This window comes from Drosophila busckii, unplaced genomic scaffold (genome assembly GCF_011750605.1).
Source record: "Drosophila busckii strain San Diego stock center, stock number 13000-0081.31 unplaced genomic scaffold, ASM1175060v1 chrUn_07, whole genome shotgun sequence".
NCBI classification, from domain to species: domain Eukaryota; kingdom Metazoa; phylum Arthropoda; class Insecta; order Diptera; family Drosophilidae; genus Drosophila; species Drosophila busckii.
The window spans coordinates 1957006-1970253 of NW_022872723.1; the positions used below are offsets into that span (position 1 = coordinate 1957006).

At 36.8% G+C, this 13248-nt stretch overlaps 1 protein-coding gene across 2 annotated transcripts in view; it reads left to right on the top strand.

Moving 5' to 3' along the window:
• LOC108598152 (vacuolar protein sorting-associated protein 13D) overlaps positions 1–13248 on the top strand; it is a 116846-nt gene that overhangs the window by 6865 nt on the left and 96733 nt on the right. The window contains exon 3 of one of the 2 annotated variants that reach the window (XM_033294775.1): positions 11848–12885. In XM_033294775.1, the coding sequence (XP_033150666.1) occupies positions 11848–12885 (1038 nt within the window). Of the gene's footprint in view, positions 1–11847; positions 12886–13248 lie in introns of those variants that run through there. The other variant, XM_033294776.1, reaches the window with a different exon arrangement.

Genomic DNA, 13248 nt, shown 5'->3' on the forward strand with positions numbered 1-13248 from the left:
ACTCTCCCCATTGTCCATTTGTGCCTTTTACCACCACTTTTGCCGTGGCTAGTAGGTTGTAATTATTATTACTTGCCGCTCCTACGGTTGGGGCCTGCATCATGCTACTTGGTTTGCCTTCCAATTGTAGTAACGTGTTCTGCCTCTTGTTACACTTAGACCGACTGTTGAATGCGATCATCTTTAAAGAATTTTTTTTTTTAATTTTTGCTGTTTTTATTGAAAATTCTCTTAAATTGAGACTAACAATTTTTTTTTTTTTTTTTTTTTAAACTTTGCTGTTTTTATTGAATCTCTTAAATTGAGACTAACAATAAGTATACAAATCTTATAACTAAACATTATCTTATAACAGTTTCTGTAAACTGTTTTAGGATCCCGTTCCTAGATTCTATCGCTGGTCGGTAGGTCGTTACGACGCAGACGGGAGCGGCTGCACAGCCTTTTTAGCCCTCGCGCGGTTTGGATGCGAAGAAAGCTTGCTGTAATATTTTACCTTGTGTTTAGCTATTACATCTCTGACTGGTTGAATATTTTGATCTTTTCTGTATGTTTTTCGTTTCGAACGTACCACGGTGCCCGGTGATAGTTCTAAGGATTTTGACTGGACTCTCTGGCCAATATCAATGTATGTTGCTATTGCTAGCGTTCCCCCATAGTTGGGAGCCATAGGTCCAGATGGATTTTAGTACGGAATTGTAAAGCAGGACCTTATATTTCAAGGCTGAGAGAGGACAGAGAAAAGCCAGTGGAGGCTATTGGCTTTTAGTTTTCGTGTGCGTTCTCTTGGCTTCGATGTGCCTCGCCATGTGAGTCTTCTGTCGAGGTGTACTCCAAGATACGTCACTTCGTTTGTTTGCGGGAGTACGGAATTGTTTAGTGTGAACGGTGGACAATTTTGCCTGTTTAGGGTAAACGTAACATGTTTGCTTTTTTGTTTACTTTTATTCGCCAGTCAGAGAGCCATTTCTCCACGTCGACCATATGAAGAGCCAGTTGCGCTGCTGCTTGCATAGGGCACCTCGAACGGCTGAGAATAGCTGTATCGTCAGCAAAGGTGGATGTTGTTAGTCGTCTACTTGTTGGAATATCTGCTGTGTAAAGAACATATATGCTTCTTGTTGTTTTAACGCTTTGGTAAGCTTGCGGGTGGCATCTTTAAGCCTTTGACGTGCATATGGCGACCTGTGAGACTGGCCATTCTCGTCTAAGGCGTCGCTTCTCTAGAACGAGTTGCTCGATTTGCTGATTTGTCTTCTTTTGAGTGTAAGGCACTTGTGCGTTTTGTGGAGTTGCAATGCGGGCTGCAGTGACAAAAATGGACTCTAGTGTTTTGATAAGGCTGTCGATATCATCTTTAACGTTGAGTACAGGATTTAGCGTAATGTGTGAGCTTATATATTTCCTATAGCAGATCCATTTGGTTTTGTGTGAGTCAATCTAAGCGTTGATCATCAGTTACTGGATGACTGAGTAAATTAATTAGGATGGATCAGAAGAGAGATCTGAGAGATATTTGGCACTGATCAAATTTCGAGGTAAATTTTTGGTAATTGCGAATTCTATTAAGTCAGGCAGTTTATTTGGGTCTGTTGGCCTATTTGTCTACCGGGGGAAAGTTGGTCGAGTTTGTTGCTGGCTTTTATAATTGCATTATAGAGGCTGTTTCCTTTTGGAGTCACAAGGCGGGATCCCCAGTGTGTGTGCTTTGCATGAAGTCTCCATGCTGCTAGGAAATGGCTCCTAGTGAGTCGAAGAACTGCATGAACTTTCCTTCTATGGTGTGAAGCGAGGAGGGCAATATATGCGGCTTAGAGTAAGTTGTTTACCGACATTATCCAGTATATATTCTTATTTTGTGGCTTATTGTAAATAATTTTCTGCAGAGCTCTTGTAACGGTGATATGCTTGTACGGTTTCTGATCAGGATACCAGTCCCGCCATGTGCCTTGCAATCGGGATGGTTTGTTGCATAGAATGTGTAGCCTCTTAAGTTCAAGTTATATTTGTTGGTCAGATGTGTTTCTGACAATAGTCAATGTGTTTGTCGAGCAGGAATTGAGATAACTCAAGTTTATGCTGTGAAACGCCATTAGCATTCCACGTGGATATACGTAGAGGAGCCATTGATTATTTGGACTGGTGTGATACTAACATTTGTATCAAGAGATTCTGATTACGCATTAAATCTTGCATAGTTGTTGGCATGAAGGACATGAACTCCATAATGCTTTGTTGCAGGCTAGAGAACAGTGCTCAAGGTTATTTTGTTGGTTGTTCCACAGGCTGATAATGGTTTGCCTTATTTATCTCAGAGTTAGGTGCTTTTGGGTACAATGTATTTGGCGTAGTGGGTTAATTCTGATTTTAAAGCGCCTGCAAATGTCAATTTTTTTCCTTATGGATCGGGAGTCTAGCGACGATTGGTGCCGACGCAGAAAGACGTCTGGTGTGATTTAGATAGGTGTAACCGTCATTTGCGGAGCGCGGCGTTGACTCGTGGTGGATTCGACTTTTTTAACTCCTTATATATTGGGCAACCTCCTGTAGTTAGCTGATGTGATTACACCGCAGTTGCTGCACCTTTTGGTACTAGAGTCGTCTTTGCTTGCTAGGCAGCGTGCGGCAGTCGTGAAGCTGTCCACAAACTACGCACACCGGCGGAGGTGATGCGTATGACATGCGTGTGTGGCCATATTCTGACATTCATTTTACATTGTACAGGGCCCTTGCAACGTGCTTTATGTGGTTTCTTCTACCGTGATTCTGGCTGATGCGAGTAGAAACCTGAAGTTGTATATAGGGTGCATCTTCGTTTTTTTTAAGGTTATTGTGGTCTGCTCCAGCTCAACCTTGAAGAGCGGTTGGGTGCTTCTTACCTTGTTTAAGATGTTTGAAGGGACTGTTTTGCGCTTAAGCCTTTATCATGTAGATGCTCTGAGTTATTTCTGCAGGTGTTACATTGCTGTTTTTTAATTAATATTGTCGGCCCTTATTCCTTTTATGACTTGATAGCGTGTAAAAATTCATTTTAGTGGCGCAGATTGCTTGAGATATATCTAAAGCTTTCTTGCTGAACTCTCGTTTGAACTTTTGATTTCGCGAATATTACCCGTACAACGGTCTCTATGTGGAAGTTGTTCTTTCCAATGAGCTCTATTAATTTTGCTCACAAGTGGCATTGGGACTTGTTCTCCCGTATATAACTATCGGAGGTGGCTGTGTTGTTGCGTGTGGTTTAACGCCTCTGTCGGGCTGCAGATCATCTGAGGTGTCTGCTAGAATTTGAAATCTATTGTTGGTTAAGGTTTTCGCTTGAAGCTGCTTTCATATTGCTGCGGGTCATTTTCGCTCTTGTGGCATTAGGGATTTAGCTTTCGTTTAATTGATGTTAGCGATCCATTCCAGTCGCACGAGCGGGGCATCGCTTTCGTTGTTGGTCAAGGAGTTGGTTTTGGTTGCTTTTGTTTTGATTGTTGATTCATAGTGGGCTTTTCTGGCCGCGCATGACACATAGGGAGCGAGTGTTGCCAACGATGCGCTTGAGCGGGGCGGCCGATACCGTTGCGGCGTTGTGGTACTTGATGTTGAGTATCAGAGAGGATGTTGTGGCTAGTCACCGTTAGGAACTGAGGCATGATCCGCTCGACCCATTGATTGCCAGTTTGCGTTTTCGTGTTTGCTCAATGCACTCCGTGCTCTGAGACGGTAGAGCTGGAGAGCAAAGAACGAGCTCGATCACTTGTTACGTGCAAGTGGTCGAATTTTAGGTCAGGGGGTAATTGACCGTTCGGAAAGTACTGCATCAGCAGTATTTTGAGTTGGCTAGCCCCGAAAGAGAAGTACGCGTTGTGTCGCTGAAGCGAGAGCCGGCGTTGTTCGTCTTGCTCGCGCTGTCTTTGCTTACCGAATGTCGTTATGATTCATCTTTTTTTAGTATGTTTGATATCTTAGTATTTATAATTATTATATTATTAATCATTTATAATGAATATCAATAAAACTAAATAAATATTTAGTGCGTTTATCGCAGCTTCAGCGTCCTTTTCGCGTTTGACACTAGTTATACACTCTTCACTGCACTCTAAAACTGTGGGCTTATATTTTTTTCCGGAGATTCTATAAAACACGTCTTGCATGCGCGGACATTGACATTTGAATTGGATAACAATAAGTATGACAAATGGCTTATAACTAAGCCATATATCTAACAGTTTTTGTTAAACTGTTTTAGGATGCACGTCCTAGATCTAGCTGGGGTTGGTAGTGCGTACACGCAGGGGAGCGGCTGTCACAGCCTTCCTGGCCCATCGCGCGAGGGGATTAGGATGCGAAGAAAGCTGATGCTGTGTATTTTAGCCTTGTGTTCAGCTCTTAACATCTCTGAACTTAGTTGAATATTTAGGTTCTAAATACCGATGTTTTCGTTCGAACGTTACCACGGTGCCCCGGTGATAGTTCTAAGGATTTTTGACTGAACTCTCTAGACACTATCAATATTGCTACTGCTGGCGTTCCCCCATAGTTGGGAGCTATATGCGGAATTGTTTAGTGTGATCGATGGACAATTTTGGTGATTTATTCGTGTTCTGATTTTTAATTTTTTTTTTCCATTGATTTTTAATTCCATTGGCTCTTGTTGAAGCTGAGAGTCACTTGTTAATGTTGGTATTGTGAATGCATTTGTGGCAGGATTTGGCTGAAGCACATTTTCAAGGTGTCATGCAAATGTTTTGGCTCTGTCTTCATTACTGCGGGCCCAGCTACCTAGATGGTTTCTTATAGGCATCACGGTTTCTGTTGGTGGGCATAGAGTTGGATTAGCTTTCCACAGTGAGTTTTTCGTAGAAGAGGATGATTGTTGCTGGATGTAGCGATGTTGACTATATGCTTCTTGTTGCTTTAGTGCTTTGGTAAGCAGTTGACGCTAAGACACTTCTTTTGTACCCAATTTTTAGCGCTGTGTCACAGACAATCCAAGAAACTTGTCATAATTATAAATAACCATCTGCCATGCAATGAAGGCAGATTCGCCGCTTATTGGCAGTTGCTGAGGCGCATCTATTTACTTTTGCCTCCTTTTTTCCTGATCTTTTTGTTGTTGCTAGAACTCTTATCCTTTGGTCCAAAAATTGTAACAGTGTGTCAAGAGCCTGAAAATCTTTGGAATTGCCTAATGACTGCTCATACAAAGTTTTATTAGTGATATCCAATTTATTGCGAATGATCGCAATTAGGATTAAGTCCCATGTTGAGATGCCAATCCCTAATACTTTTAGTGATGCTAAGAATCTTATTGTTCTTATGTACAACTCTTTTCATGACTCGTCATTTCCTGTTTGTTCTTGTGGAAAGCGGCTCAGAACTGTGCCGGCCACTGCTCTAGGATTATTGTATGTATCATTTAATAGTTCCTAGCCCCGCCGGTTACTGTGGTTTTTAGGTACCACATTTTATGGATCGTAGGCATTTTTGTCTCATGAACCAAACATGAGAACACATCATAAATTGACTCCATTTAAGGATGTCACCATCAAACCTTGGAATGCTGATTCGCGGTAGGTTTATGTCTGTCTTGGTTTCATTGCAGCCCTTTGCTTGCAATGACAGTTGCACTTTTCAAGGTAAGGTTAAGGTAGGCTTCTAAATCATAACCTCCTTCCCTTGGATTGTTGCATTCTTCATGAATATGGAAGTGCAGTTTTTGGGTCTTATGTCAGAGAGCCATTAAAGGCTTTCAGGCTTCTTGCTATCGGACTGTTCCTGTATATCTCCATTGCTCTTAAAAACCTGGATGTATTTTGCATAGGTTTCTTTTAGATCTTTAGTAAATGCCACATAGTTTCGCATTGCGGTTTGCTCCGACAACCTTTATTATTTGGTTTTCGTTTTCGACAAAACGGTCCCATGGTTCCTGTAGCATCTACGTTTTGAAGTATGGCTTTTCTCTCACCAGAATCTTTTTTAAAGTTTCTGATTATTCTTGAGATTTCTTCGGCAATCTCTTGTTGAACATCCATCGCTTCTTGAATGTTCATGTCTTATTTGTTATTTGTTACGCTATGCTTCTGCTCGCATAATAACAGACTTTGGATTTATTTGAAAGGCAAAAGGGTTCTTTATTTATGTACATATTTTTATATTCTTGACATATATATATATATATTTATATATCTTGACATTGGATTTTTGTTTTATCCAAAATGCTTGTGCTGGCCAGGAAACGTCGAGGTTTTTTCTTGAAAGCCAGGAATTTGTCTGGTCGCCAAATGCCTCATCGGGTCGTTGTTGCTTGTCGCCTGTATGAAAACTTCAACGTCAAGGCTCTTTTTGAGCCGTCGGTGTCACCAACATGTTTGTGTGTTTTTGAAATGTTAGCATCGAGTACATAAACTGGCTACTTAATGGTCGTTACAACTGGTACTTGGAACCAGGTGGACTTCGCAGTGGATATCCTTCGGTGCGCAATATTGAAGGGTAAAGATACTGCGATAGTTTCTGCTGGGTGCGATGCTAGAATTGAGACACAGTTGTTTATTGCTTAAACTGATACTGATACTGAGACTGATTTTCATTGGAGAATGTATCAATATTTATACATAATAAAAGGTTAATCAGATAGTTGTGCAATTACATTTTGTGTGTCAATGAGTGTATTAATTAGATGCCGGGTTGACGGACCTGCTTTTGACCCATAATGTATGGTCAGCACATTGTGTACGATCAGTGGTATTCTTTGATTACCCATACTTGACCTGCAATACTTTTTTATTGTTATTTGTGTCAATTATGTCAATTGTGTAATATTGTGTTTTTTTGTGACAATGAAATCTGTATGTTTAGTGTACTTAAGGGGGGACCTAATTAGAGGGCCTAAAAATGAACTTTCTTTCGAAAATTTTTTTGACAGGGAAAAAATTAACTTATCTCCGCCAAATTTTTGTGCTTAGAAATATGTTTAAAGTTAATAAAAAAAATTGTTGTTTTGAAAAGTATTAGGTTGTATTGAATGCGCACGCACACATGCAGAGGAACGCGTCGCCAAGGTTACAGGTCGCAATTCTTATCGGAAACCAAAAATGGTATTGCATTACATTAGAAATTAGTAGATCTTCTATATGGACTTACAAATTTTCAAAAAATTCAATAATTAAATTGTCGTTTTTGAACAAAAATTTTTATTTTGACCCACTGTAGAGATACTTTAAAATTATTTTTCCTAACATTGTTTAGGTTCATATAGAATATTGATTAATTTCCTACAAAATAAGTTATTCATTTCAAAAAGCTGTGTAGTTCTTATACACTTTGACATTTTTGTAAAAAATGGAAAAAGGTATCATGAAGTTGTGCAAATGAATGTAACAGGGAGAAGGAGGGCGTGGCAAACATTAATAATATATATTCTTTCAGCTCGACGAGCTGAGTCGATATAGCTATGTCCGTCTGTCCGTCCGTCTGTATGAGTGCGTGTTTCTCAGCGACTATAAGAGCTAGAGCAACCAAATTTGGTATGTAGGTGTTCCTATATCCAAGACACTACGTTTTTATTTTATTTTTTTTTATTTCCTCCTTTCCTTTTGATTTGCGGGGGAGGGGCAAATCAAAAAAACGATATTAAAGGCAGTAAAAAAATCTTTAAAAATCTGAAATAAATCACGAAATTGCCTAGTCAGGATTTTGACCGATTGTGCAAATTTCAGAACGATCGGATAAGTAACTTTTATTTACATTTCAATTTTCAATATAGACAGCGGCTGCACGTGCTGACGCGCCATACAAACGACGCTGCCGACGCAGCGGTGGCGTCGCTGCTGACGCTACAGCAAAAACGAACTGTGACGCGTCCGCTGTTTTGTGTGTATGTGTATATGAGTGCATGCGTGTGTTTGCTGCGATGCCCTAGTCAAAGTGTATTTAAAAGATGGTGGCGCCCAACTTTAATTTGTCCACTTTCTTATATTGTCTTAAGCTAGCGAGGGATTACATTTAGATAGTAATTATAAGAGAGTGGAAGTCGCTTTTACGTAGAGTTCCCAGGGATATACAGGGCAGATAATACATTTCATGGTCACAAGTTATTTGTTTGAACAAATACTTTTTAATAATTATTTAGTTTATATTGAAATTCTTTTATGCGCTTAATTAACTTATTTTAGGTGCAAAGCACAGCAAAAATGTTTGAGAAAATATTTGCTGATATCAATGAATATGTTGCTATAAGTTGAGATTTTTCTCTCATCTTACCTAATTTACTCCGACTAATCTAGTTTTAGTTAGCCAATATGGTAGCTAATAGTTCACCCAATCTGGACAAAAATCACAAACAAACAAAGGTTTTCCCAAATATGTACATTTTAGTCTTTGCCAATAATAGCAATAAATCTATATACGAGTGTACAAACAGCTTTGAGGTGTGCTTACCAACTAATATGATAATAGTTCTCAACCCAGCGGAGTTTTGAAGTAAAATTACACGATATCAAGGTTTGCATTTATTACTCCGCAGCAGCAAGATTTATTTATTTATTAAAAGTCAACTATGAACAGTCGACAATAAAAGAAAGAGATTCCAGAAAAAAATTTAAAATTAAGTTTAAAAGTACTTAAAATTTGTTTTTGTTTTTAAATTATTGTTTTAAATTTGATAAACTTACAGACCCAACATTCGTTGCAAGTCTGGGTTAGTGTTAGTTATTAATGGTTAAAAAATTTAAAATAAATCAGAGGCCCCTATGTTTATAAGTGATAAAACAACAAAATTTCGAGTATACCTTGCAGGAACTGAGAAATTGAGTTGACTCAACAAGTATGAGGAGTCAATTTCCCCTTTAACAAATTTAATCATAAACATGACGCCTAACATAATCCGGCGGCTAGCTAACGACGGGAGATTAATTAAAAGTAGTCGATTAGTAGATCAACTCCTGGAACCCAGTTAAAGCCTCGCAAAGCAAATAATAAAAACTTTTTTGGACAGATTCAATACTATTCTGGTGGTTCGAGTATTGTAGAGATCAAACACAAGAGCCGAAAATTTTTAGACAAAAAACCCTAGATTTACCGTTTTTTTTTGAGAAAAAACCCCAAAAGCTGAACTTAGCTTGTTCCCCCTAGATTCTAAAATTTTCACCCCAGACCAATTAATCAAACTCCAAATCTAGGGTATAAAACCCCAAAACGGCAACACTGTACAAGAGCCATATTACAGATATGTATAAAGTAATTTAATTGTGTGAGGGTCATCAAATTCTTTAGCCCATCTTTTGATAAAGCCAAGAACTTGAATTGCCTTACTGACAGTTAGAGAAACTTTAGCTTACTATCAACGACAATACCTAAGTTATTTACTTCTGCTAATCTATTGATAGGTAACTGATGTAGTAGTTGACTATGTGAGGCGAGGCCTAGGCAATTTGACAGACACCATGGTGTTTTAAAGACTCCGGGGTACTTTTCAAAAATGTTTTTTTTTTTTTTTGCTTTACATGTTGCATTTTATCCAAAAGGTCTTGAATGACTAATTGCCCGACCGTCTTGTTAAAAAAGTAAGATGACCAAAAAAAGACAGGCAGCCCATGTGACCGTTGACATTTTGTGTGCGCATGTGACTTAACATTTTTGTTTCGTTTGCGGGTATGGTTGGTTGGCTGTTTAAAATTGCAACTTGTTAACTTATGCATATTTTTGTTAACATACATCTCCCTCAACTCCTAATTAAGACTTGCAGAAGTCAAATATATATTACATAGCGCATATCGTTAATTACTAATCATTTAAATTCTGCAGTCGACTCCTTAACGACGGCTCGGGTGTTAATTTTTCTAACAACCCAACTTTTATAAGCTTTGCTCTTACTTTCATCTGACTTTCGTCTTTCTGTTTTGTGCACACAACTTTTATTGGCTAAAATGCGAAGTTTATTTTATCAATGAGAATATTACAAAACGAAAATATAACTCAACCAGTGGTTAATGGTATTATTATGGACCCAAAAAAATGTTTATTTTTACGCATTTTTAGTGCTCTTTAACAAAAAATAATATAAATAAGAAATTCAAATTCAGTGCCATAATAAAGTGTAACTATGATTGTCGCGGGACGACCAATTAGTATTTTAAGTATCGATAGTTTATTGCGATTATTGTGACGGTCACACTGTCTAGTATAAAAACAGTTGTGAGCGATAGGATCGTTCTTGTTAAGTTTAAAGAGTTTAGAGGGAGTCACTGCGGTAAGAGTTAAGCAAATGTAAAGATATGAATTGTAATTGAATTTCCTACAGAATAAAATCCACCGATAACTACATACATCGAGTTCTACGCCACAATGAACGTGGGTTCCAACGCAACCTCTAAATTCGATCGACGACAATGATATTTGTGTAAGCGCAATAAATTAAATAACGCTGTTATTAAACAGTGGTCGTTTAAGTGATCGTTTAGAGAGAAAGAAAACAGGTACACTTAGGATACGATACGAAAGGTGTAATCAAACAGAAGAACGCGAGTTGGAACCCATAACCACATATACATTCCATCAATATCCAAATCATTATAACTTTAAAAGAGAATTCAATCGCCAAATTAAACTTTTCCCCTGCACATCAGCTTCTTATTTGTTTCTTATATAATTTTTTTAATCTATAAATGAGAGTTTTCCCTGACTCTATGATGATGATAATGACGGGTAACGGGTGATAGGGATGAGTTGATTAATGTACAGACGAAACCATAAGAGTTACTCAATCTCAAAAATCTGAAAATTTCTTTCAAAATCTTTGAAAAATATTCGGGAGATTTTCAAACCTACCTCAAGTCAAATCGAAGGTGACACAGAGCCCTGTTCGATATGGATCTAATATTCCCATCACTTGGGTCAGAGATTTGTCAATATTCAGCCATGTAAAGGTTGTAATGAATAAAAAATAGTATTTTTTAGAAAGGTCATTAGATTTTTATGTGCTTATATAAATACATACATAAATGTTATAATTTGTTAATAGTAAATTTAACTTAAGAAAAATCTCTAAATTAAATTTACTTCACTTTGCCGTTCGCTGTCAGAGCTCAAAATCTCGATTCAGACAGATGTCACCCACATAACTTTGTTTGATTCTGAATATTTTCTTTGTTATGTAATTGTATGTTTGTGTCACCTACGGTCAAAATCAAACGAGGTTTATGTTTTGACGTGTTGGGTGTTGGAAAATGCCATCGGTAAATTTGGGAAAATTAAATTTTGCACACAGTCATAAAACTCAGATACAAGTCTGAAAATTGTACTAAAAATTTCTGAAAAAAAAAAATGGTTAGCTTGTCGTGTTCACATTTAGCAAAAGTGCCGGCGGAAAAAACTACATTTTCCACACAATAAAAAAAACGCTTGGTAGGCGCGAAACCGTCTAGTGTACTTATAATATTTATATTTATTCATTTATTTGGAATAGCTAATATAAAACACCGAACTGTAAAAATTTAGATCGGACTAGATGGCAGCATCCAACACCAGCTAATTTTTATCTGGATTCGGCCGTAGTACTGCTGAATAAAATTTAAATAAAATTAAACTATTTCTGCGATACCCCTGTACATTGTTACATATTTTGTAAGTTATTTCTTTGATTCTCTATAGTAGTATGCCGAACATCATAAAATGAAAAAAATAATTAAATATTTTTTAAATTTTATAATATTTTAATTTAAAAATATTTTTCTGATCATCGTCAAATGCTTTTGACATCGTTGTTACAGAATTTTATGTTGAGTAATGAATCTAATCTTACATATTTTTCTTTTATTTTGCGGTTGCCTAACAATATTAATACCTTATTTATGTTAATTTCAGGACCAACATGATCAAATACATGATAAGCTGGTTAGCATTCGTCGAATAAGGGAGATAAGTCAATATAGGTTAAAGCGTCCTAACACCAATATATTAGATAATCCTAAAGCATGGTGGACATACGCTCTTATATGTTATGGTCATCCTCTTAAAAAACGAGAAGAAAAGCTGCTGACAGTAAAGGAGAACATACGTTATATGAGACTATACCAAGCTACAATTTTGAATCCAAACGAAAATTTATCTAAAGAAGATAAAGAATTCAGGCTATATGTGGAAAGTGACAGAAGCGTTACAGATCTAATGGTTTTGCGCAGAATATGCTTTGAAAATGTATTTAACCAAGGACTTTCTATCAAATCCTACAACGTAAAAGGCAAGCATATGCTTTTTCATTGGTTTCCAAATTGGATGGGCTGGTACAGTATCAATTCAGCAAATTCTATTGAGTCAGATGAAACCTTGCAAAACATTGAGGACGATATATTGGGAGCATTGGAACACTCATTACAAAATTCTGCTCATTTAAAAAGTGATGCGCTGTTTGGATATTTTACCATTGAACTTCATAAGGGTGTACTAATTTTACAATCAACTGATGCAACGTTTATGAAGAAGACAAAATATATGGAAGTGGAATTCAACACTCTTAAGTCATTTCTTCGACTTAATCCGTTTTTTACATCTTATAAAATGGGAATATCACTTGGACAAGTTTATTTATTGGATAAGACTAGCGAAACAAATAAACATTGCTATTTAATTAAACCTCAGATCACAGTTTCGCCTTCTACCGACAATTTTGATACTGAAAGTGTTACATTTAATGAAAATCCATTATTTCAGTTACAATATGATAATGATGATCAATTGCAATGTTGTCTTAGAATTAAATCAAAAACATTGGACTTAATCTATAATAAGGATGCTATTGAATGGCTATTAGATTTTTTAAAATTTCAAAATTCAACTAATAACGTTATTCATAAGGATCAACAATTCTTAAAATCGTGGAATCAGCTATTTATTGGCAATGAGGTAAGTTTACTTTCTAATTTGTTGTTTATTTTTACTATGTCGTACAGTTGAAAGATTGCCAAGTTTTCAGACTAATAAAAATTTAATATCAATTTATATAGATTTGAATTTCTGTCTTTTTCAGAAATTAATTTTTAGATTTTTCGATAGGTTTGGTTTGGTTTCTATGACATTTAGAATTTTCAATATTCCAATATTCGGCATTATATCCAGTCGCTTTTACAAATTTGATTGAATTTTTTTTCGACAAATTTTGTATAGATTATTATCTCTTAAATTCACGAAACATGTTTTGATCATTATTGACCTGTCTCCACACAAATGATGTTTATTAAAAAATTCAAAATTTTATCTGTTGCCGTT